Source organism: Mustelus asterias, unplaced genomic scaffold (assembly GCF_964213995.1).
Source record: "Mustelus asterias unplaced genomic scaffold, sMusAst1.hap1.1 HAP1_SCAFFOLD_1509, whole genome shotgun sequence".
Lineage (NCBI taxonomy): Eukaryota > Metazoa > Chordata > Chondrichthyes > Carcharhiniformes > Triakidae > Mustelus > Mustelus asterias.
Window position 1 is genome coordinate 58849 of NW_027591454.1, and position 22098 is coordinate 80946.

The 22098-nt window shown below is 54.9% G+C and overlaps 1 protein-coding gene across 5 annotated transcripts in view; it reads left to right on the forward strand.

The window, feature by feature from the left end:
* The window catches only part of srrm2 (serine/arginine repetitive matrix 2), a 66543-nt gene extending 45071 nt beyond the window's left edge, over positions 1 to 21472 (forward strand). For all 5 annotated transcript variants that reach the window (XM_078206454.1, XM_078206457.1, XM_078206459.1 and 2 more), the window contains 4 exons: positions 4861 to 5130; positions 15948 to 16061; positions 17154 to 17252; positions 20794 to 21472. In XM_078206454.1, the coding sequence (XP_078062580.1) occupies positions 4861 to 5130; positions 15948 to 16061; positions 17154 to 17252; positions 20794 to 20803 (493 nt within the window). In that variant the 3' untranslated portion in view covers positions 20804 to 21472. The remainder of the gene's footprint in view (positions 1 to 4860; positions 5131 to 15947; positions 16062 to 17153; positions 17253 to 20793) is intronic.
* The last annotated feature ends 626 nt before the right edge of the window (positions 21473 to 22098 follow it).

Genomic DNA, 22098 nt, shown 5'->3' on the forward strand with positions numbered 1-22098 from the left:
GGGAGCATTCAGGCAAGAGCGATCTTAACGGGTGCAATGGTAACGGAGAAGGCGGGCGGGCGGTATTGGAAGGGATCTGCTTCCCTTTGACTTGATTCATTATTGTCACGTGTATTGGTTCGATTCCCGGTCTCGGGTCACTGTCTGTGCGGAGTCTGCACATTCTCCTCGTGTCTGCGTGGGTTTCCTCCGGGTGCTCCGGTTTCCCTCCCACAGCCCAAAGATGCGCGGGTTAGGTTGATTGGCCAGGTTAAAAAAAAAAATTGCCCCTTAGAGTCCTGAGATGCATAGGTTAGAGGGATTAGCGGGTAAATATGTGGGGGTAGGGCCTGGGTGGGATTGTGGTCGGTGCAGACTCGATGGGCCGAATGGCCTCCTTCTGCACTGTAGGGTTTCTATGATTTCTATTATTTCTATGGTATAGAGTGAAAAGTATGGTTTCTTGCGCGCTATACAGACAAAGCATACCGTTCATAGAGTACAGAGGGGAGAAGGAAAAGGATTTGATTTGAATTATTGTCACGTGTATCGGGAGACAGTGAAAAGTATTGTTTCTTGTGCGCTGTACAGACAAAGCATACCATTCATAGAGTACAGAGGGGAGAAGGAAAAGGATTTGATTTGAATTATTGTCACGTGTATTGGGAGACAGTGAAAAGTATTGTTTCTTGTGCGCTGTACAGACAAAGCATACCGTTCATAGAGAAGGAAAGGAGAGGGTGTAGAATGTAGTGTCACAGTCACAGCTCGGGGTGTAGAGAAAGATCAACTTAACGCGAGGTAGGTCCATTCAAAAGCAGCAGGGAAGAAGCTGTTCTTGAGTCGGTCGGTACGTGACCTCAGACTTTTGTATCTTTTTCCCGACGGAAGAAGGTGGAAGAGAGAATGTCCGGGGGTGCGTGGAGGGGGGGTCCTTGATTATGCCGGCTGCTTTTCCCCGAGGCAGCGGGAAGTGCAGACGGAGTCAATGGATGGGAGGCTGGTGATGGGATTGGGCTACATTCACGACCCTTTGTAGTTCCTTGCGGTCTTGGGCAGAGCAGGAGCCCCAGACCGAGCTGTGATACAACCCGGAAAGGATGCTTTCTATGGGGCATCTGTAAAAGTTGGTGAGAGTCGTAGCTGACATGCCAAATTTCCTTAGTCTCCCTGAGAAAGTAGAGGCGTTGGTGGGGCTTTCTTAACTATAGTGTCGGCGTGGGAGGGACCAGGACAGGTTGTTGGTGATCTGGACACCTAAAAACGTGAAGCTCTCGACCCTTTCTACTTCGTCCCCGTTGATGTCGACAGGAGCATGTTCTCCTTTACGCTTCCTGAAGTCGATTATTACTTGAATGGGTGTAAATTGAGAGAGGTGGGTAAATGTGAGGTTCTCCTCTTGAGTAGCAACAATAGGAAGGCAGATTATTTTTTGAATGGGTGTGAAATGAGACTCTACTTTCTGTGGGAGTGAATTCCACACATTCGCCACCCTCTGAGTGAAGACATTTCTCCCACCTCAGTCCCTAAAAGGTTCCCCCCTTATCCTCAAACCCCCCCTGGTTCTGGACTCCCCCCAACATCGGGAACATTCTTTCTGAATCCACCCTGTCGAACCCTGTTGGAATTTTATAAGTTTCTATCAGATCCCCCTCTCACTCTTCCAAACTCCAGTGAATATAATCCTAACCCACTCAGTCTCTCCTCATGTGACAGACCTCCCATCCCAGGAATCGGCCTGGTAAACCTTCGCTGCGCTCCCTCTATAGCAAGGACATCCTTCCTCAGATAAGTAGACCAGAACTGCCCACAATACTCCAGGTGTGGCCTCACCAACGCCCTGTACAATTGCAGCAAAACCTCCCTATCCCTAAACTCCAATCCTCTCGCTGTGAAGGCCTACACACCATTAGCCTTCTTTACTGCCTGCTGTACCTGCACGCTTACTCTCAGCGACTGATGCACCAGGACTCCAAGGTCTCACTGAGTATCCGCCCTCTCTCAATTCGCACCCATTCAAATAATAATCTGTCTCCCTGTTATTGCTACCACAGTGGATATCGTCACATCATTTATCCATATGATACAGCATCTGCCATGCAGCCCATCCAAATCACGCTGAAGCATCTCTGCGTCCTCCTCACAGCTCTCCCTCCTTCCCAACTTTGTATCAGCTGCAAATTTGGAGAGAATACATTCAGTTCCCTCTTCCAAATCGTTAATATAACATGTGAAGAGTTGGGGTCCCGGCACAGATCCCTGCGGAGCCCCACTGGTCACTGCCTGCCAATCGGAAAATTACCCATTTATACCAGCTCTCTGCTTCCGACTAACCAGCTCCAGACATTACCCCATGTGGTTTAACTTGATAGAGTAGTCTGCGATGTGAGACCTTGTCGAAAGGTTAAACTGGGGGAGCAGGGGGGAGCAGGTTTGCAACGGTGGGGAGGGAGGGGGTGAGGGGGAATCAGCCCAGTTCTTGTTCGGGCGAGCAACAGAGTTATTTTTAATGCCTCTCTGTGTCACTCCCCCCTTCCCCTCTCTCTCTCTCCCCCCTCTCTCGCACTGTCTCTCCCCCTCTCTCGCACTGTCTCTCCCCCTCTCTCACTCCGTCTCTCCCCCTCCCTCGCTCCGTCTCTCCCCCTCTCTCGCTCCGTCTCTCCCCCTCTCTCGCTCTGTCCCTCCCCCTCTCTCGCTCTGTCCCTCCCCCTCTCTCGCTCCGTCTCTCCCCCTCTCTCGCTCCGTCTCTCCCCCTCTCTCGCTCCGTCTCTCCCCCTCTCTCGCTCCGTCTCTCCCCCTCTCTCGCTCCGTCTCTCCCCCTCTCTCGCTCCGTCTCTCCCCCTCTCTCGCTCCGTCTCTCCCCCTCTCTCGCTCCGTCTCTCCCCCTCTCTCGCTCCGTCTCTCCCCCTCTCTCGCTCCGTCTCTCCCCCTCTCTCGCTCCGTCTCTCCCCCTCTCTCGCTCCGTCTCTCCCCCTCTCTCGCTCCGTCTCTCCCCCTCTCTCGCTCCGTCTCTCCCCCTCTCTCGCTCCGTCTCTCCCCCTCTCTCGCTCCGTCTCTCCCCCTCTCTCGCTCCGTCTCTCCCCCTCTCTCGCTCCGCCTCTCCCCCTCTCTCGCTCCGTCTCTCCCCCTCTCTCGCTCCGTCTCTCCCCCTCTCTCGCTCCGTCTCTCCCCCTCTCTCGCTCCGTCTCTCCCCCTCTCTCGCTCCGTCTCTCCCCCTCTCTCGCTCCGTCTCTCCCCCTCTCTCGCTCCGCCTCTCCCCCTCTCTCGCTCCGTCTCTCCCCCTCTCTCGCTCCGTCTCTCCCCCTCTCTCGCTCCGTCTCTCCCCCTCTCTCGCTCCGTCTCTCCCCCTCTCTCGCTCCGTCTCTCCCCCTCTCTCGCTCCGTCTCTCCCCCTCTCTCGCTCCGTCTCTCCCCCTCTCTCGCTCCGTCTCTCCCCCTCTCTCGCTCCGTCTCTCCCCCTCTCTCGCTCCGTCTCTCCCCCTCTCTCGCTCCGTCTCTCCCCCTCTCTCGCTCCGTCTCTCCCCCTCTCTCGCTCCGTCTCTCCCCCTCTCTCGCTCCGTCTCTCCCCCTCTCTCGCTCCGTCTCTCCCCCTCTCTCGCTCCGTCTCTCCCCCTCTCTCGCTCCGTCTCTCCCCCTCTCTCGCTCCGTCTCTCCCCCTCTCTCGCTCCGTCTCTCCCCCTCTCTCGCTCCGTCTCTCCCCCTCTCTCGCTCCGTCTCTCCCCCTCTCTCGCTCCGTCTCTCCCCCTCTCTCGCTCCGTCTCTCCCCCTCTCTCGCTCCGTCTCTCCCCCTCTCTCGCTCCGTCTCTCCCCCTCTCTCGCTCCGTCTCTCCCCCTCTCTCGCTCCGTCTCTCCCCCTCTCTCGCTCCGTCTCTCCCCCTCTCTCGCTCCGTCTCTCCCCCTCTCTCGCTCCGTCTCTCCCCCTCTCTCGCTCCGTCTCTCCGTCTCTCTCGCTCCGTCTCTCCGTCTCTCTCGCTCCGTCTCTCCGTCTCTCTCGCTCCGTCTCTCCGTCTCTCTCGCTCCGTCTCTCCGTCTCTCTCGCTCCGTCTCTCCGTCTCTCTCGCTCCGTCTCTCCGTCTCTCCCCCTCTCTCGCTCCGTCTCTCCCCCTCTCTCGCTCCGTCTCTCCCCCTCTCTCGCTCCGTCTCTCCCCCTCTCTCGCTCCGTCTCTCCCCCTCTCTCGCTCCGCCTCTCCCCCTCTCTCGCTCCGCCTCTCCCCCTCTCTCGCTCCGTCTCTCCCCCTCTCTCGCTCCGTCTCTCCCCCTCTCTCGCTCCGTCTCTCCCCCTCTCTCGTTCCGTCTCTCCCCCTCTCTCGCTCCGTCTCTCCCCCTCTCTCGCTCCGTCTCTCCCCCTCTCTCGCTCCGCCTCTCCCCCTCTCTCGCTCCGCCTCTCCCCCTCTCTCGCTCCGCCTCTCCCCCTCTCTCGCTCCGCCTCTCCCCCTCTCTCGCTCCGCCTCTCCCCCTCTCTCGCTCCGCCTCTCCCCCTCTCTCGCTCCGCCTCTCCCCCTCTCTCGCTCCGCCTCTCCCCCTCTCTCGCTCCGCCTCTCCCCCTCTCTCGCTCCGCCTCTCCCCCTCTCTCGCTCCGCCTCTCCCCCTCTCTCGCTCCGTCTCTCCCCCTCTCTCGCTCCGTCTCTCCCCCTCTCTCGCTCCGTCTCTCCCCCTCTCTCGCTCCGTCTCTCCCCCTCTCTCGCTCCGCCTCTCCCCCTCTCTCGCTCCGCCTCTCCCCCTCTCTCGCTCCGTCTCTCCCCCTCTCTCGCTCCGTCTCTCCCCCTCTCTCGCTCCGTCTCTCCCCCTCTCTCGCTCCGTCTCTCCCCCTCTCTCGCTCCGTCTCCCCCCCTCTCTCTCTGTCTCCCCCCCTCTCTCGCTCCGCCTCTCCCCCCCTCTGCAGGATCCCCGCTTCGAAACGCCGAGCACACAGTCGCAGCTCCTCGTCAGACCGGACTCAGCGCCGCTCCCGTTCCCCCGCCCGCCGGGGAGGACAGGGGCACGGTCGCTCGCGCCGTAGCCCCAGCGAGCCCCGGCGCCGGGGGGGCCGCGGGAAGCCGGGGCATCGGCAGCGCGGGCGCGCCTCGAGCAGTGTCTCCGGCAGCTCCTCCTGCCGCTCGCGGTCACCTCCCCGCCGGAGGATGGAGCCCAAGCGGCGATCACCTGCCCAGCGGTGAGTGGGGTCACAGCGGGAGGGGCGCGTAGACTAGCACCTCCCCAGATACAGGAGTGTGTGAGAGAGAGAGAGAGGGTTAGAGAGACCTCCCCAGATACAGGAGTGTGTGTGTGAGAGAGAGAGAGGGTTAGAGAGACCTCCCCAGATACAGGAGAGTGTGTGAGAGAGAGAGAGGGTTAGAGAGACCTCCCCAGATACAGGAGTGTGTGTGTGAGAGAGAGAGAGGGTTAGAGAGACCTCCCCAGATACAGGAGAGTGTGTGAGAGAGAGAGAGGGTTAGAGAGACCTCCCCAGATACAGGAGTGTGTGTGTGAGAGAGAGAGAGGGTTAGAGAGACCTCCCCAGATACAGGAGTGTGTGTGAGAGAGAGAGGGTTAGAGAGACCTCCCCAGATACAGGACTGTGTGTGAGAGAGAGAGAGGGTTAGAGAGACCTCCCCAGATACAGGAGTGTGTGTGAGAGAGAGAGGGTTAGAGAGACCTCCCCAGATACAGGAGTGTGTGTGTGAGAGAGAGAGGGTTAGAGAGACCTCCCCAGATACAGGACTGTGTGTGAGAGAGAGAGAGGGTTAGAGAGACCTCCCCAGATACAGGAGTGTGTGTGAGAGAGAGAGGGTTAGAGAGATCTCCCCAGATAGAGGAGTGTGTGTGTGAGAGAGAGAGAGGGTTAGAGAGACCTCCCCAGATACAGGAGTGTGTGGGAGAGAGAGAGAGGGTTAGAGAGACCTCCCCAGATACAGGAGTGTGTGTGAGAGAGAGAGGGTTAGAGAGATCTCCCCAGATAGAGGAGTGTGTGTGTGAGAGAGAGAGAGGGTTAGAGAGACCTCCCCAGATACAGGAGTGTGTGTGTGAGAGAGAGGGTTAGAGAGACCTCCCCAGATACAGGAGTGTGTGTGTGAGAGAGAGAGAGTTAGAGAGACCTCCCCAGATACAGGAGTGTGTGTGAGAGAGAGGGTTAGAGAGACCTCCCCAGATACAGGAGTGTGTGAGAGAGAGAGAGAGGGTTAGAGAGACCTCCCCAGATACAGGAGTGTGTGTGTGTGAGAGAGGGTTAGAGAGACCTCCCCAGATACAGGAGTGTGTGTGAGAGAGAGGGTTAGAGAGACCTCCCCAGATACAGGAGTGTGTGTGAGAGAGAGGGTTAGAGAGACCTCCCCAGATAGAGGAGTGTGTGTGTGAGAGAGAGAGGGTTAGAGAGACCTCCCCAGATACAGGAGTGTGTGTGAGAGAGAGAGAGAGGGTTAGAGAGACCTCCCCAGATACAGGAGTGTGTGTGAGAGAGAGAGGGTTAGAGAGACCTCCCCAGATACAGGAGTGTGTGAAAGAGAGAGAGAGGGTTAGAGAGACCTCCCCAGATACAGGAGTGTGTGTGAGAGAGAGAGGGTTAGAGAGACCTCCCCAGATACAGGAGTGTGTGTGTGTGAGAGAGAGAGGGTTAGAGAGACCTCCCCAGATACAGGAGTGTGTGTGAGAGAGAGGGTTAGAGAGACCTCCCCAGATACAGGAGTGTGTGTGAGGGTGAGAGAGACCTCCCCAGATACAGGAGTGTGAGAGAGAGGGAGAGAGAGAGAGAGACCTCCCCAGATAGAGGAGTGTGAGGGAGAGAGAGACCTCCCCAGATACAGGACTGTGTGTGAGAGAGAGAGAGGGTTAGAGAGACCTCCCCAGATACAGGAGTGTGTGTGTGAGAGAGAGAGAGTGTTAGAGAGACCTCCCCAGATACAGGAGTGTGTGAGAGAGAGAGAGAGAGAGGGTTGGAGAGGCCTCCCCAGATACAGGAGTGTGAGAGAGAGGGAGAGAGAGAGAGAGACCTCCCCAGATAGAGGAGTGTGAGAGAGAGGGAGAGAGAGACCTCCCCAGATACAGGAGTGTGTGTGTGAGAGAGAGAGAGGGTGAGAGAGACCTCCCCAGATACAGGAGTGTGTGTGTGAGAGAGAGGGTTAGAGAGACCTCCCCAGATATGGTAGGACTCTGAAGAGTGCAGTTGAACAGAGGGATCTGGGAATACAGGTACAGAATTCCCTAAAAGTAACGTCACAGGTGGATAGGGTCGTAAAGAGTGCCTTTGGTACATTGGCCTTTATAAATCGGAGTATCGAGTATAAAAGTTGGAGTGTTATGGTAAGGTTATATAAAGCATTGGTGAGGCCGAATTTGGAGTATTGTGTACAGTTTTGGTCACCTAGTTACAGGAAGGATGTAAATAAGGTTGAAAGAGTGCAGAGAAGGTTCACAAGGATGTTGCCGGGACTTGAGAAGCTGAGTTACAGAGAGAGATTGAATAGGTTGGGACTTTATTCCCTGGAGCGTAGAAGATTGAGGGGAGATTTGATAGAGGTGTATAAGATTTTGATGGGTATAGATAGAGTGAATGCAAGCAGGCTTTTTCCGCTGAGGCTCGGGGAGAAAAAACCCAGAGGGCATGGGTTAAGGGTGAAAGGAGAAAAGTTTAAAGGGAATATTAGGGGGGGCTTCTTCACGCAGAGAGTGGTGGGAGTGTGGAATGAGCTGCCGGATAAAGTGGTAAATGCTTTTAACATTTAAGAACAACTTGGACGGGTTCATGGATGAGAGGGGTGTGGAGGGATATGGTCCAAGTGCAGGTCAGTGGGACGAGGCAGAAAAATGGTTCGGCACAGGCAAGAAGGGCCAAAAGGCCTGTTTCTGAGCTGTAATGTTCTATGGTTCTATATAGGAGTGTGTGAGAGAGAGGGTTAGAGAGACCTCCCCAGATACAGGAGTGAGTGTGTGTGTGAGAGAGAGGGTTAGAGAGACCTCCCCAGATACAGGAGTGAGTGTGTGTGTGAGAGAGAGGGTTAGAGAGACCTCCCCAGATAGAGGAGTGTGTGTGAGAGAGAGAGAGAGGGTTAGAGAGACCTCCCCAGATACAGGAGTGTGTGTGAGAGAGAGAGAGGGTTAGAGAGACCTCCCCAGATAGAGGAGTGTGTGTGTGAGAGAGAGAGAGGGTTAGAGAGACCTCCCCAGATAGAGGAGTGTGTGTGAGAGAGAGAGAGAGAGGGTAAGAGAGACCTCCCCAGATACAGGAGTGTGTGTGAGAGAGAGAGAGAGGGTTAGAGAGACCTCCCCAGATACAGGAGTGTGAGAGAGAGAGAGAGGGTTAGAGAGACCTCCCCAGATACAGGAGTGTGTGTGTGTGAGAGAGAGGGTTAGAGAGACCTCCCCAGATACAGGAGTGTGTGAGAGAGAGAGAGAGGGTTAGAGAGACCTCCCCAGATACAGGAGTGTGTGTGTGAGAGAGAGAGAGAGTGAGAGAGACCTCCCCAGATACAGGAGTGTGTGTGAGAGAGAGAGGGTTAGAGAGACCTCCCCAGATACAGGAGTGTGTGTGTGAGAGAGAGAGAGAGTTAGAGAGACCTCCCCAGATACAGGAGTGTGTGTGTGAGAGGGAGGGTTAGAGAGACCTCCCCAGGTACATGTGTGTGTGTGAGAGAGAGAGGGTTAGAGAGACCTCCCCAGATACAAGAGCGTGTGTGTGAGAGAGAGAGGGTTAGAGAGACCTCCCCAGATACAGGAGTGAGTGAGAGAGAGAGGGGGTTAGAGAGACCTCCCCGGATACAGGAGTGTGTGTGTGTGAGAGAGAGTTAGAGAGACCTCCCCAGATACAGGAGTGAGTGAGAGAGAGAGGGGATTAGAGAGACCTCCCCAGATACAGGAGTGTGTGTGAGAGAGAGAGGGTTAGAGAGACCCCCCGCCCCAGATACAGGAGTGTGTGTGTGAGAGAGAGAGGGTTAGAGAGACCTCCCCAGATACAGGAGTGTGTCAGTGTGAGAGAGAGAGGGTTAGAGAGACCTCCCCAGATACAGGAGTGAGTGAGAGAGAGAGGGGGTTAGAGAGACCTCCCCAGATACAGGAGTGTGTGAGAGAGAGGGGGGGTTAGAGAGACCTCCCCAGATACAGGAGTGTGTGAGAGAGAGAGGGGGTTAGAGAGACCTCCCCATCTACAGGAGTGTGTGTTTGAGAGAGAGAGGGTTAGAGAGACCTCCCCAGATACAGGAGTGTGTGTGTGTGAGAGAGAGGGTTAGAGAGACCTCCCCAGATACAGGAGTGTGTGTTTGAGAGAGAGAGGGTTAGAGAGACCTCCCCAGATACAGGAGTGTGTGTGTGAGAGAGAGGGTTAGAGAGACCCCCCGCCCCAGATACAGGAGTGTGTGTGTGAGAGAGAGAGGGTTAGAGAGACCTCCCCAGATACAGGAGTGTGTGTGAGAGAGAGAGGGTTAGAGAGACCCCCCGCCCCAGATACAGGAGTGTGTGTGTGAGAGAGAGAGGGTTAGAGAGACCTCCCCAGATACAGGAGTGTGTGAGAGAGAGAGGGGGTTAGAGAGACCTCCCCAGATACAGGAGTGTGTGAGAGAGAGAGGGTTAGAGAGACCCCCCGCCCCAGATACAGGAGTGTGTGTGTGAGAGAGAGAGGGTTAGAGAGACCTCCCCAGATACAGGAGTGAGTGAGAGAGAGAGGGGGTTAGAGAGACCTCCCCAGATACAGGAGTGTGTGAGAGAGAGGGGGGGTTAGAGAGACCTCCCCAGATACAGGAGTGTGTGAGAGAGAGAGGGGGTTAGAGAGACCTCCCCATCTACAGGAGTGTGTGTTTGAGAGAGAGAGGGTTAGAGAGACCTCCCCAGATACAGGAGTGTGTGTGTGTGAGAGAGAGGGTTAGAGAGACCTCCCCAGATACAGGAGTGTGTGTTTGAGAGAGAGAGGGTGAGAGAGACCTCCCCAGATACAGGAGTGTGTGTGTGAGAGAGAGAGAGGGTTAGAGAGACCTCCCCAGATACAGGAGTGTGTGTGTGAGAGAGGGGGTGAGAGAGACCTCCCCAGATACAGGAGTGTGTGTGTGAGAGAGAGAGGGTTAGAGAGACCTCCCCAGATACAGGAGTGTGTGTGAGAGAGAGAGCGGGTTAGAGAGACCTCCCCAGATACAGGAGTGTGTGTGTTTGAGAGAGAGAGGGTGAGAGAGACCTCCCCAGATACAAGAGTGTGTGTGTGAGAGAGAGAGACCTCCCCAGATACAGGAGTGTGTGTGAGAGAGAGAGAGAGAGAGAGGGTTAGAGAGACCACCCCAGATACAGGAGTGTGTGAGAGAGGGTTAGAGAGACCTCCCCAGATACAGGAGTGTGTGTGTGTGAGAGGGAGAGGGTTAGAGAGACCTCCCCAGATACAGGAGTGTGTGTGTGTGTGAGAGAGAGGGTTAGAGAGACCTCCCCAGATACAGGAGTGTGTGTGTGTGAGAGAGAGAGGGTTAGAGAGACCTCCCCAGATACATGAGTGTGTGTGAGAGAGAGAGGGTTAGAGAGACCTCCCCAGATACAGGAGTCTGTGTGTGTGAGAGAGAGAGAGGGTTAGAGAGACCTCCCCAGATACAGGAGTGTGTGTGTGTGTGAGAGAGAGGGTTAGAGAGACCTCCCCAGATACAGGAGTGTGTGTGTGTGAGAGAGAGAGAGGGTTAGAGAGACCTCCCCAGATACAGGAGTGTGTGTGTGAGAGAGAGAGAGCGTTAGAGAGACCTCCCCAGATACAGGAGTGTGTGTGAGAGAGAGAGGGTTAGAGAGACCTCCCCAGATACAGGAGTGTGTGAGAGAGAGAGAGGGTTAGAGAGACCTCCCCAGAGACAGGAGTGTGTGTGAGAGAGAGGGAGAGAGGGATAGAGAGACCTCCCCAGATACAGGAGTGTGTGTGAGAGAGAGAGGGTTAGAGAGACCTCCCCAGATACAGGAGTGTGTGTGTGAGAGAGAGGGTTAGAGAGACCTCCCCAGATACAGGAGTGTGTGTGTGAGAGAGAGGGTTAGAGAGACCTCCCCAGATACAGGAGTGTGTGTGTGAGAGAGAGGGTTAGAGAGACCTCCCCAGATACAGGAGTGTGTCAGTGTGAGAGAGAGAGGGTTAGAGAGACCTCCCCAGATACAGGAGTGTGTGTGTGAGAGAGAGGGTTAGAGAGACCTCCCCAGATACAGGAGTGTGTGTGAGAGAGAGAGGGTTAGAGAGACCTCCCCAGATACAGGAGTGTGTGAGAGAGAGAGGGTTAGAGAGACCTCCCCAGATACAGGAGTGTGTGTGGGAGAGAGAGAGGGTTAGAGAGACCTCCCCAGATACAGGAGTGTGTGTGAGAGAGAGAGAGGGTTAGAGAGACCCCCCCAGATACAGGAGTGTGTGTGAGAGAGAGAGAGAGAGAGAGGATTAGAGAGACCTCCCCAGATACAGGAGTGTGTGTGAGAGAGAGAGAGGGTTAGAGAGACCTCCCCAGATACAGGAGTGTGTGTGTGAGAGAGAGGGGGTTAGAGAGACCTCCCCAGATACAGGGCTGTGTGAGAGAGAGAGAGAGGGTTAGAGAGACCTCCCCAGAGACAGGAGTGTGTGTGAGAGAGAGGGAGAGAGGGATAGAGAGACCTCCCCAGATACAGGAGTCTGTGTGTGTGAGAGAGAGAGAGGGTTAGAGAGACCTCCCCAGATACAGGAGTGTGTGTGTGTGTGTGAGAGAGAGGGTTAGAGAGACCTCCCCAGATACAGGAGTGTGTGTGTGTGAGAGAGAGAGAGGGTTAGAGAGACCTCCCCAGATACAGGAGTGTGTGTGTGAGAGAGAGAGAGCGTTAGAGAGACCTCCCCAGATACAGGAGTGTGTGTGAGAGAGAGAGGGTTAGAGAGACCTCCCCAGATACAGGAGTGTGTGAGAGAGAGAGAGGGTTAGAGAGACCTCCCCAGAGACAGGAGTGTGTGTGAGAGAGAGGGAGAGAGGGATAGAGAGACCTCCCCAGATACAGGAGTGTGTGTGAGAGAGAGAGGGTTAGAGAGACCTCCCCAGATACAGGAGTGTGTGTGTGAGAGAGAGGGTTAGAGAGACCTCCCCAGATACAGGAGTGTGTGTGTGAGAGAGAGGGTTAGAGAGACCTCCCCAGATACAGGAGTGTGTGTGTGAGAGAGGGGGTTAGAGAGACCTCCCCAGATACAGGAGTGTGTCAGTGTGAGAGAGAGAGGGTTAGAGAGACCTCCCCAGATACAGGAGTGTGTGTGTGAGAGAGAGGGTTAGAGAGACCTCCCCAGATACAGGAGTGTGTGTGAGAGAGAGAGGGTTAGAGAGACCTCCCCAGATACAGGAGTGTGTGAGAGAGAGAGGGTTAGAGAGACCTCCCCAGATACAGGAGTGTGTGTGGGAGAGAGAGAGGGTTAGAGAGACCTCCCCAGATACAGGAGTGTGTGTGAGAGAGAGAGAGGGTTAGAGAGACCCCCCCAGATACAGGAGTGTGTGTGAGAGAGAGAGAGAGAGGATTAGAGAGACCTCCCCAGATACAGGAGTGTGTGTGAGAGAGAGAGAGGGTTAGAGAGACCTCCCCAGATACAGGAGTGTGTGTGTGAGAGAGAGAGGGTTAGAGAGACCTCCCCAGATACAGGGCTGTGTGAGAGAGAGAGAGAGGGTTAGAGAGACCTCCCCAGAGACAGGAGTGTGTGTGAGAGAGAGGGAGAGAGGGATAGAGAGACCTCCCCAGATACAGGAGTGTGTGTGAGAGAGAGAGGGTTAGAGAGACCTCCCCAGATACAGGAGTGTGTGTGTGAGAGAGAGGGTTAGAGAGACCTCCCCAGATACAGGAGTGTGTGTGTGAGAGAGAGGGTTAGAGAGACCTCCCCAGATACAGGAGTGTGTGTGTGAGAGAGAGGGTTAGAGAGACCTCCCCAGATACAGGAGTGTGTCAGTGTGAGAGAGAGAGGGTTAGAGAGACCTCCCCAGATACAGGAGTGTGTGTGTGAGAGAGAGGGTTAGAGAGACCTCCCCAGATACAGGAGTGTGTGTGAGAGAGAGAGGGTTAGAGAGACCTCCCCAGATACAGGAGTGTGTGAGAGAGAGAGGGTTAGAGAGACCTCCCCAGATACAGGAGTGTGTGTGGGAGAGAGAGAGGGTTAGAGAGACCTCCCCAGATACAGGAGTGTGTGTGAGAGAGAGAGAGGGTTAGAGAGACCCCCCCAGATACAGGAGTGTGTGTGAGAGAGAGAGAGAGAGAGAGAGGGTTAGAGAGACCTCCCCAGATACAGGAGTGTGTGTGAGAGAGAGAGAGGGTTAGAGAGACCTCCCCAGATACAGGAGTGTGTGTGTGAGAGAGAGAGGGTTAGAGAGACCTCCCCAGATACAGGAGTGTGTGTGAGAGAGAGAGAGAGGGTTAGAGAGACCTCCCCAGATACAGGAGTGTGTGAGGGAGAGAGAGAGGGTTAGAGAGACCTCCCCAGATACAGGAGTGTGTGTGAGAGAGAGAGAGAGGGTTAGAGAGACCTCCCCAGATACAGGAGTGTGTGAGAGAGAGAGGGTTAGAGAGACCTCCCCAGATACAGGAGTGTGTGTGTGAGAGAGAGAGAGGGTTAGAGAGACCTCCCCAGATACAGGAGTGTGTGTGTGAGAGAGAGAGGGTTAGAGAGACCTCCCCAGATACAGGAGTGTGTGTGAGAGAGAGGGTTAGAGAGACCTCCCCAGATACAGGAGTGTGTGTGTGTGAGAGAGAGAGAGGGTTAGAGAGATCTCCCCAGATACAGGAATGTGTGTGTGAGAGAGAGAGAGAGTTAGAGAGACCTCCCCAGATACAGGAGTGTGTGTGTGAGAGAGAGGGTTAGAGAGACCTCCCCAGATACAGGAGTGTGTGTGTGAGAGAGAGAGGGTTAGAGAGACCTCCCCAGATACAGGAGTGTGTGTGAGAGAGAGAGGGTTAGAGAGACCCCCCAGATACAGGAGTGTGTGTGTGAGAGAGAGAGGGTTAGAGAGACCTCCCCAGATACAGGTGTGTGTGTGAGAGAGAGAGAGAGCGTTAGAGAGACCTCCCCATATACAGGAGTGTGTGTGTGAGAGAGAGAGAGGGTTAGAGAGACCTCCCCAGATACAGGAGTGTGTGTGTGTGTGAGAGAGAGGGTTAGAGAGACCTCCCCAGATACAGGAGTGTGTGTGAGAGAGAGAGGGTGAGAGAGACCTCCCCAGATACAGGAGTGTGTGAGAGAGAGAGAGGGTTAGAGAGACCTCCCCAGACACAGGGCTGTGTGAGAGAGAGAGAGAGGGTTAGAGAGACCTCCCCAGAGACATGACTGTGTGTGTGAGAGAGAGGGTTAGAGAGACCTCCCCAGATACAGGAGTGTGTGTGTGAGAGAGAGGGTTAGAGAGACCTCCCCAGATACAGGAGTGTGTGTGTGAGAGAGAGGGTTAGAGAGACCTCCCCAGATACAGGAGTGTGTGTGAGAGAGAGAGGGTTAGAGAGACCTCCCCAGATACAGGAGTGTGTGTGTGTGTGTGAGAGAGAGAGAGGGTTAGAGAGACCTCCCCAGATACAGGAGTGTGTGTGAGAGAGAGAGGGTTAGAGAGACCTCCCCAGATACAGGAGTGTGTGAGAGAGAGAGAGGGTTAGAGAGACCTCCCCAGATACAGGGCTGTGTGAGAGAGCGAGAGAGGGTTAGACAGACCTCCCCAGAGACAGGAGTGTGTGTGTGAGAGAGAGGGTTAGAGAGACCTCCCCAGATACAGGAGTGTGTGTGTGAGAGAGAGGGTTAGAGAGACCTCCCCAGATACAGGAGTGTGTGTGTGAGAGAGAGGGTTAGAGAGACCTCCCCAGATACAGGAGTGTGTGTGAGAGAGAGAGGGTTAGAGAGACCTCCCCAGATACAGGAGTGTGTGAGAGAGAGAGGGTTAGAGAGACCTCCCCAGATACAGGAGTGTGTGTGGGAGAGAGAGAGGGTTAGAGAGACCTCCCCAGATACAGGAGTGTGTGTGAGAGAGAGAGAGAGAGGGTTAGAGAGACCCCCCCAGATACAGGAGTGTGTGTGAGAGAGAGAGAGAGAGGGTTAGAGAGACCTCCCCAGATACAGGAGTGTGTGTGTGAGAGAGAGAGGGTTAGAGAGACCTCCCCAGATACAGGAGTGTGTGTGTGAGAGAGAGAGGGTTAGAGAGACCTCCCCAGATACAGGAGTGTGTGTGTGTGAGAGAGAGAGGGTTAGAGAGACCTCCCCAGATACAGGAGTGTGTGTGAGAGAGAGAGAGAGGGTTAGAGAGACCTCCCCAGATACAGGAGTGTGTGAGAGGGAGAGAGAGAGGGTTAGAGAGACCTCCCCAGATACAGGAGTGTGTGTGTGAGAGAGAGAGAGGGTTAGAGAGACCTCCCCAGATACAGGAGTGTGTGTGTGAGAGAGAGGGTTAGAGAGACCTCCCCAGATACAGGAGTGTGTGAGAGAGAGAGGGTTAGAGAGACCTCCCCAGATACAGGAGTGTGTGTGTGAGAGAGAGAGAGAGTTAGAGAGACCTCCCCAGATACAGGAGTGTGTGTGTGAGAGAGAGAGGGTTAGAGAGACCTCCCCAGATACAGGAGTGTGTGTGAGAGAGAGGGTTAGAGAGACCTCCCCAGATACAGGAGTGTGTGTGTGTGAGAGAGAGAGAGGGTTAGAGAGATCTCCCCAGATACAGGAATGTGTGTGTGAGAGAGAGAGAGAGTTAGAGAGACCTCCCCAGATACAGGAGTGTGTGTGTGAGAGAGAGGGTTAGAGAGACCTCCCCAGATACAGGAGTGTGTGTGTGAGAGAGTGAGAGGGTTAGAGAGACCTCCCCAGATACAGGAGTGTGTGTGAGAGAGAGAGAGGGTTCGAGAGACCTCCCCAGATACAGGAGTGTGTGTGAGAGAGAGAGAGAGAGGGTGAGAGAGACCTCCCCAGATACAGGAGTGTGTGTGAGAGAGAGAGAGATGGTTAGAGAGACCTCCCCAGATACAGGGGTTGGTGAGGGATGGCGGTTTAAGAGTCCGGTATATGTGATGGTATATCTTACTCTCTTCCCACGCTGTCAACAGGAGGACACGGAGTCCACGAAAGCCGATAGATTCATTACGGGATTCCCGGTCACTGAGTTACTCACCAGTGGAGCGGAGGCGTTCGCGACAGTCCAGGGACTCGTATGGCAGACGGTAAGTATTCTCCACAATCCCAATCCCCTTCCCGTTCACTCCCACTGTACACAATCCCAAACCCCTTCCCGTTCACTCCCACTGTACACTATCCCAATCCTCTTCCCGTTCACTCCCACTGTACACAATCCCAATCCCCTTCCCCTTCCCTCCCACTGTACACAATCCCAATCCCCTTCCCGTTCACTCCCACTGTACACAATCCCAATCCCCTTCCCGTTCACTCCCACTGTACACAATCCCAATCCCCTTCCCGTTCACTCCCACTGTACACAATCCCAATACCCTTCCCGTTCACTCCCACTGTACACAATCCCAATCCCCTTCCCGTTCGCTCCCACTGTGCACAATCCCAATCCCCTTCCCGTTCACTCCCACTGTACATAATCCCAATTCCCTTCCCGTTCACTCCCACTGTACACAATCCCAATCCCCTTCCCGTTCACTCCCACTGTACACAATCCCAATCCCCTTCCCCTTCACTCTCACTGTACACAATCCCAATCCCCTTCCCGTTCACTCCCACTGTACACAATCCCAATCCCCTTCCCCTTCACTCTCACTGTACACAATCCCAATCCCCTTCCCGTTCACTCCCACTGTACACAATCCCAATCCCCTTCCCGTTCGCTCCCACTGTGCACAATCCCAATCCCCTTCCCGTTCACTCCCACTGTACATAATCCCAATTCCCTTCCCGTTCACTCCCACTGTACACAATCCCAATCCCCTTCCCGTTCACTCCCACTGTACACAATCCCAATTCCCTTCCCGTTCACTCCCACTGTACACAATCCCAATCCCCTTCCTGTTCACTCCCACTGTACACAATCCCAATCCCCTTCCCGTTCACTCCCACAGTGATGCCCTGATCCCTCCTGTCTTGCAGCAATGCTGCAGTTTGGTTGGGATTTGGGGAGGGTACGGGCGGAGTGGGATTAGATGCGATGCCTTGTGGGCTGATTAGTGGTGGGAGTTTGGGCTGCTCTTGGTGTAAACCCAGCTCCGATGCATCGGGAGAGATTTTGTTGGTGCTCGAAGCGTGTACGACAGTCTGGCTAACTCAGCTCTTTCCCCGTCCCACGGGTACAGAGAGAGAGATCACCGAAGGCGGCACTCAGACAGCGAATCACCGGTCAGGAAGAGACGCCACAACTCGCCCAGTCCCCGGGAGCGGCGGAGATACCGCAGGTACGGGAAAGAATCAACTTCAACGCCGGATTGAGTAATCCCATCTCCTTCCCGTTCGCACCCACTCTGCACAATCCCAACCCCTTCCCGTTCACTCCCACTGTACACAATACCAATCCCCTTCCCGTTCACTCCCACTGTACACAATCCCAATCCCCTTCTCGTTCACTCCCACTGTACACAATCCCAATCCCCTTCCCGTTCACTCCCACTGTACACAATCCCAATCCCCTTCCCGTTCACTCCCACTGTACACAATCCCAATCTCCTTCCCGTTCACTCCCACTGTACACAATCCCAATCCCCTTCCCGTTCACTCCCACTGTACACAATCCCAATCCCCTTCCCGTTCACTCCCACTGTACACAATCCCAATCTCCTTCCCGTTCACTCCCACTGTACACAATCCCAATCCCCTTCCCGTTCACTCCCACTGTACACAATCCCAAACCCCTTCCCGTTCACTCCCACTGTACACAATCCCAATCTCCTTCCCGTTCACTCCCACTGTACACAATCCCAATCCCCTTCCCGTTCACTCCCACTGTACACAATCCCAAACTCCTTCCCGTTCACTCCCACTGTACACAATCCCAATCCCCTTCCCGTTCACTCCCACTGTACACAATCCCAAACTCCTTCCCGTTCACTCCCACTGTACACAATCCCAATCCCCTTCCCGTTCACTCCCACTGTACACAATCCCAATCCCAAATCCCTTCCCTTTCACTCCCACTGTACACAATCCCAATCCCAAATCCCTTCCCGTTCACTCCCACTGTACACAATCCCAATCCCCTTCCCGTTCACTCCCACTGTACACAATCCCAAACTCCTTCCCGTTCACTCCCACTGTACACAATCCCAATCCCCTTCCCGTTCACTCCCACTGTACACAATCCCAAACTCCTTCCCGTTCACTCCCACTGTACACAATCCCAAACTCCTTCCCGTTCACTCCCACTGTACACAATCCCAATCCCCTTCCCGTTAACTCCCACTGAACACAATCCCAAACCCCTTCCCGTTCACCCCCACTGTCCACAATCCCAAACCCCTTCCCGTTCACTCCCACTGTACACAATCCCAATGGACCGAATCCCCTTCCCGTTCACTCCCACTGTACACAATCCCAATCCCCTTCCCCTTAACTCCCACTGAACACAATCCCAAACTCCTTCCCGTTCACTCCCACTGTACACAATCCCAATCCCCTTCCCGTTCACTCCCACTGTACACAATCCCAATCCCCTTCCCGTTCACTCCCACTGTACACAATCCCAAACCCCTTCCCGTTCACCCCCACTGTACACAATCCCAATCCCCTTCCCGTTCACTCCCACTGTACACAATCCCAATCCCCTTCCCGTTCACTCCCACTGTACACAATCCCAAACCCCTTCCCGTTCACCCCCACTGTACACAATCCCAATCCCCTTCCCGTTCACTCCCACTGTACACAATCCCAATCCCCTTCCCGTTCACTCCCACTGTCCACAATCCCAAACCCCTTCCCGTTCACCCCCACTGTACACAATCCCAAACCCCTTCCCGTTCACTCCCACTGTACACAATCCCAATCCCCTTCCCGTTCACTCCCACTGTACACAATCCCAAACCCCTTCCCGTTCACCCCCACTGTCCACAATCCCAAACCCCTTCCCGTTCACTCCCACTGTACACAATCCCAATGGACCGAATCCCCTTCCCGTTCACTCCCACTGTACACAATCCCAATGGACCGAATCCCCTTCCCGTTCACTCCCACTGTGCACAATCCCAAACCCCTTCCCGTTCACTCCCACTGTACACAATCCCAATCCCTTCCCATTCACTCCCACTGTACACAATCCCAATCCCCTTCCCGTTCACTCCCACTGTGCACAATCCCAAACCCCTTCCCGTTCACTCCCACTGTACACAATCCCAATCCCTTCCCATTCACTCCCACTGTACACAATCCCAATCCCCTTCCCGTTCACTCCCACTGTACACAATCCCAATCCCCTTCCCGTTCACTCCCACTGTACACAATCCCAATCCCCTTCCCGTTCACTCCCACTGTACACAATCCCAATCCCCTTCCCGTTCACTCCCACTGTCCACAATCCCAAACCCCTTCCCGTTCACTCCCACTGTACACAATCCCAATGGACCGAATCCCCTTCCCGTTCACTCCCACTGTACACAATCCCAATCCCCTTCCCGTTCACTCCCACTGTACACAATCCCAAACTCCTTCCCGTTCACTCCCACTGTACACAATCCCAATCCCCTTCCCGTTCACTCCCACTCTACACAATCACAATCCCCTTCCCGTTCACTCCCACTGTACACAATCCCAAACTCCTTCCCGTTCACTCCCACTGTACACAATCCCAATGGACCGAATCCCCTTCCCGTTCACTCCCACTGTACACAATCCCAATCCCCTTCCCGTTCACTCCCACTGTACACAATCCCAATCCCCTTCCCGTTCGCTCCCACTGTACACAATCCCAATCCCCTTCCCGTTCACTCCCTCTGTACACAATCCCAAACTCCTTCCCGTTCACTCCCACTGTACACAATCCCAATCCCCTTCCCGTTCACTCCCACTGTACACAATCCCAATCCCCTTCCCGTTCACTCCCACTGTACACAATCCCAAACTCCTTCCCGTTCACTCCCACTGTACACAATCCCAATCCCCTTCCCGTTCACTCCCATTGTACACAATCCCAATCCCAAATCCCTTCCCGTTCACTCCCACTGTACACAATCCCAATCCCCTTCCCGTTCACTCCCACTGTACACAATCCCAATCCCCTTCCCGTTCACTCCCACTGTACACAATCCCAATCCCCTTCCCGTTCACTCCCACTGTACACAATCCCAATCCCCTTCCCGTTCACTCCCACTGTACACAATCCCAAACTCCTTCCCGTTCACTCCCACTGTACACAATCCCAATCCCCTTCCCGTTCACTCCCATTGTACACAATCCCAATCCCAAATCCCTTCCCGTTCACTCCCACTGTACACAATCCCAATCCCCTTCCCGTTCACTCCCACTGTACACAATCCCAATCCCCTTCCCGTTCACTCCCACTGTACACAATCCCAATCCCCTTCCCGTTCACTCCCACTGTACACAATCCCAATCCCCTTCCCGTTCGCTCCCACTGTACTCAATCCCCAATGGATCCCAAACACTTGACAGTTGGGCGGCACAGCGGGTCAGCACAGCTGCCTCAGAGCGCCAGGGACCCGGGTTCGATTCCCGATCTCGGGTCACTTGTCTGTGTGTGGAGTCTGCACCTTCTCCCCGTGTCTGCGTGGGTTTCCTCCGGGTGCTCCGGTTTCCTCCCACAGTCCGAAAGACCGTGCCGGTTAGGGCGCATTGGGCCGTGCTAAATTCTCCCTCAGTGTTACCCGAACAGGAGCCGGAGTGTGGGGATTTTCACAGTAACTTCATTGCAGTGTTAATATTGCGACACTAATAAATAAACTTTTACTGATGCCACCTCCGTTTCTCTCTCTCTCTCTTTCTGTGTTCCAGGTCTCCTTAGGCACGGTCGTCTTTTCTCTCCGGTAACGAATGCCACCTTATTCCCCCTCGGATTGGACGACGATTCCCTGCTTTGTCCGTAGGCTCCCCTCGAGACTTTGAAGAACAAATCCTTGTATTATTTTCCACCATTTCTGTTTTCTCTCTCGCGTTTTTATCATTATTATCTCCGCCCCCTCCCCTCCCCTCTCCCCCACCCCGCTCCGACCCAAACGCCGTGTTTTTTTAGAAAAAGCAATCCGCCATGTACCGCCATCGCGACTTCGAGCATTCTTGAGACGACCGCTGGCCATCCGGGATCGGAGGCGGCTTCTGGACGAGAATCGCCAGGGGCGGATCGAACTTGTCGTCGAGGAGATGGGGGTGCGGTAGGGGGGGGAGGGGGCGTGCGTGTGTGTGTGTGTGTGTGCATGAGAGGTGGGCGCGCCCGTCTTGGGGGAGGGAGGCCACTCCCACACACACACACCCCCCCCCCCCCCCCCCCCCCCCTCACATCACGTCGGGACATTTTGGAAGCATCCGCAACACCTTCTGTCTTCCTCCTACATTCCCCCCAAACCCCCAAGACCCGCTACTCTTAACACCCTCCCCTTCCCTCCCCCTCCCGACACACAGACGCACACACTCACGACACAAAAAAAAAACCCCAATAAAATTAATAGTTGACAAACCTGTTCTTAAACCAGCGTCTGCAGTCATTGTGAAGTGGCGCGGGGTACGGGGGCGTCGCGGGGTGACTCGACGGGGGGGGGGAGGGGGGTCTGTTGGTGCTAAGCTTTCCCTCCACACCTCGTTCCAAGTCTCTCCTCTTTTCCCCCCCCTCTCAGGGAGATATCTGTACCCTGACTGGTGTCTCTCAGTCCCCTCTCTCAGGGAGATATCTGTACACTGACTGGTGTCTCTCAGTCCCCTCTCTCTCTCAGGGAGATATCTGTACACTGACTGGTGTCTCTCAGTCCTCTCTCTCTCTCTCAGGGAGATATCTGTACACTGACTGGTGTCTCTCAGTCCTCTCTCTCTCAGGGAGATATCTGTACACTCTCTCAGTCCTCTCTCTCAGGGAGATATCTGTACACTGACTGGTGTCTCTCAGTACCCTCTCTCTCTCTGAGGGAGATATCTGTACACTGACTGGTGTCTCTCAGTCCTCTCTCTCTCTCAGGGAGATATCTGTACACTGACTGGTGTCTCTCAGTCCCATCCCTCTCTCAGGGAGATATCTGTACACTGACTGGTGTCTCTCAGTCCCCTCTCTCTCTCTCAGGGAGATATCTGTACACTGACTGGTGTCTCTCA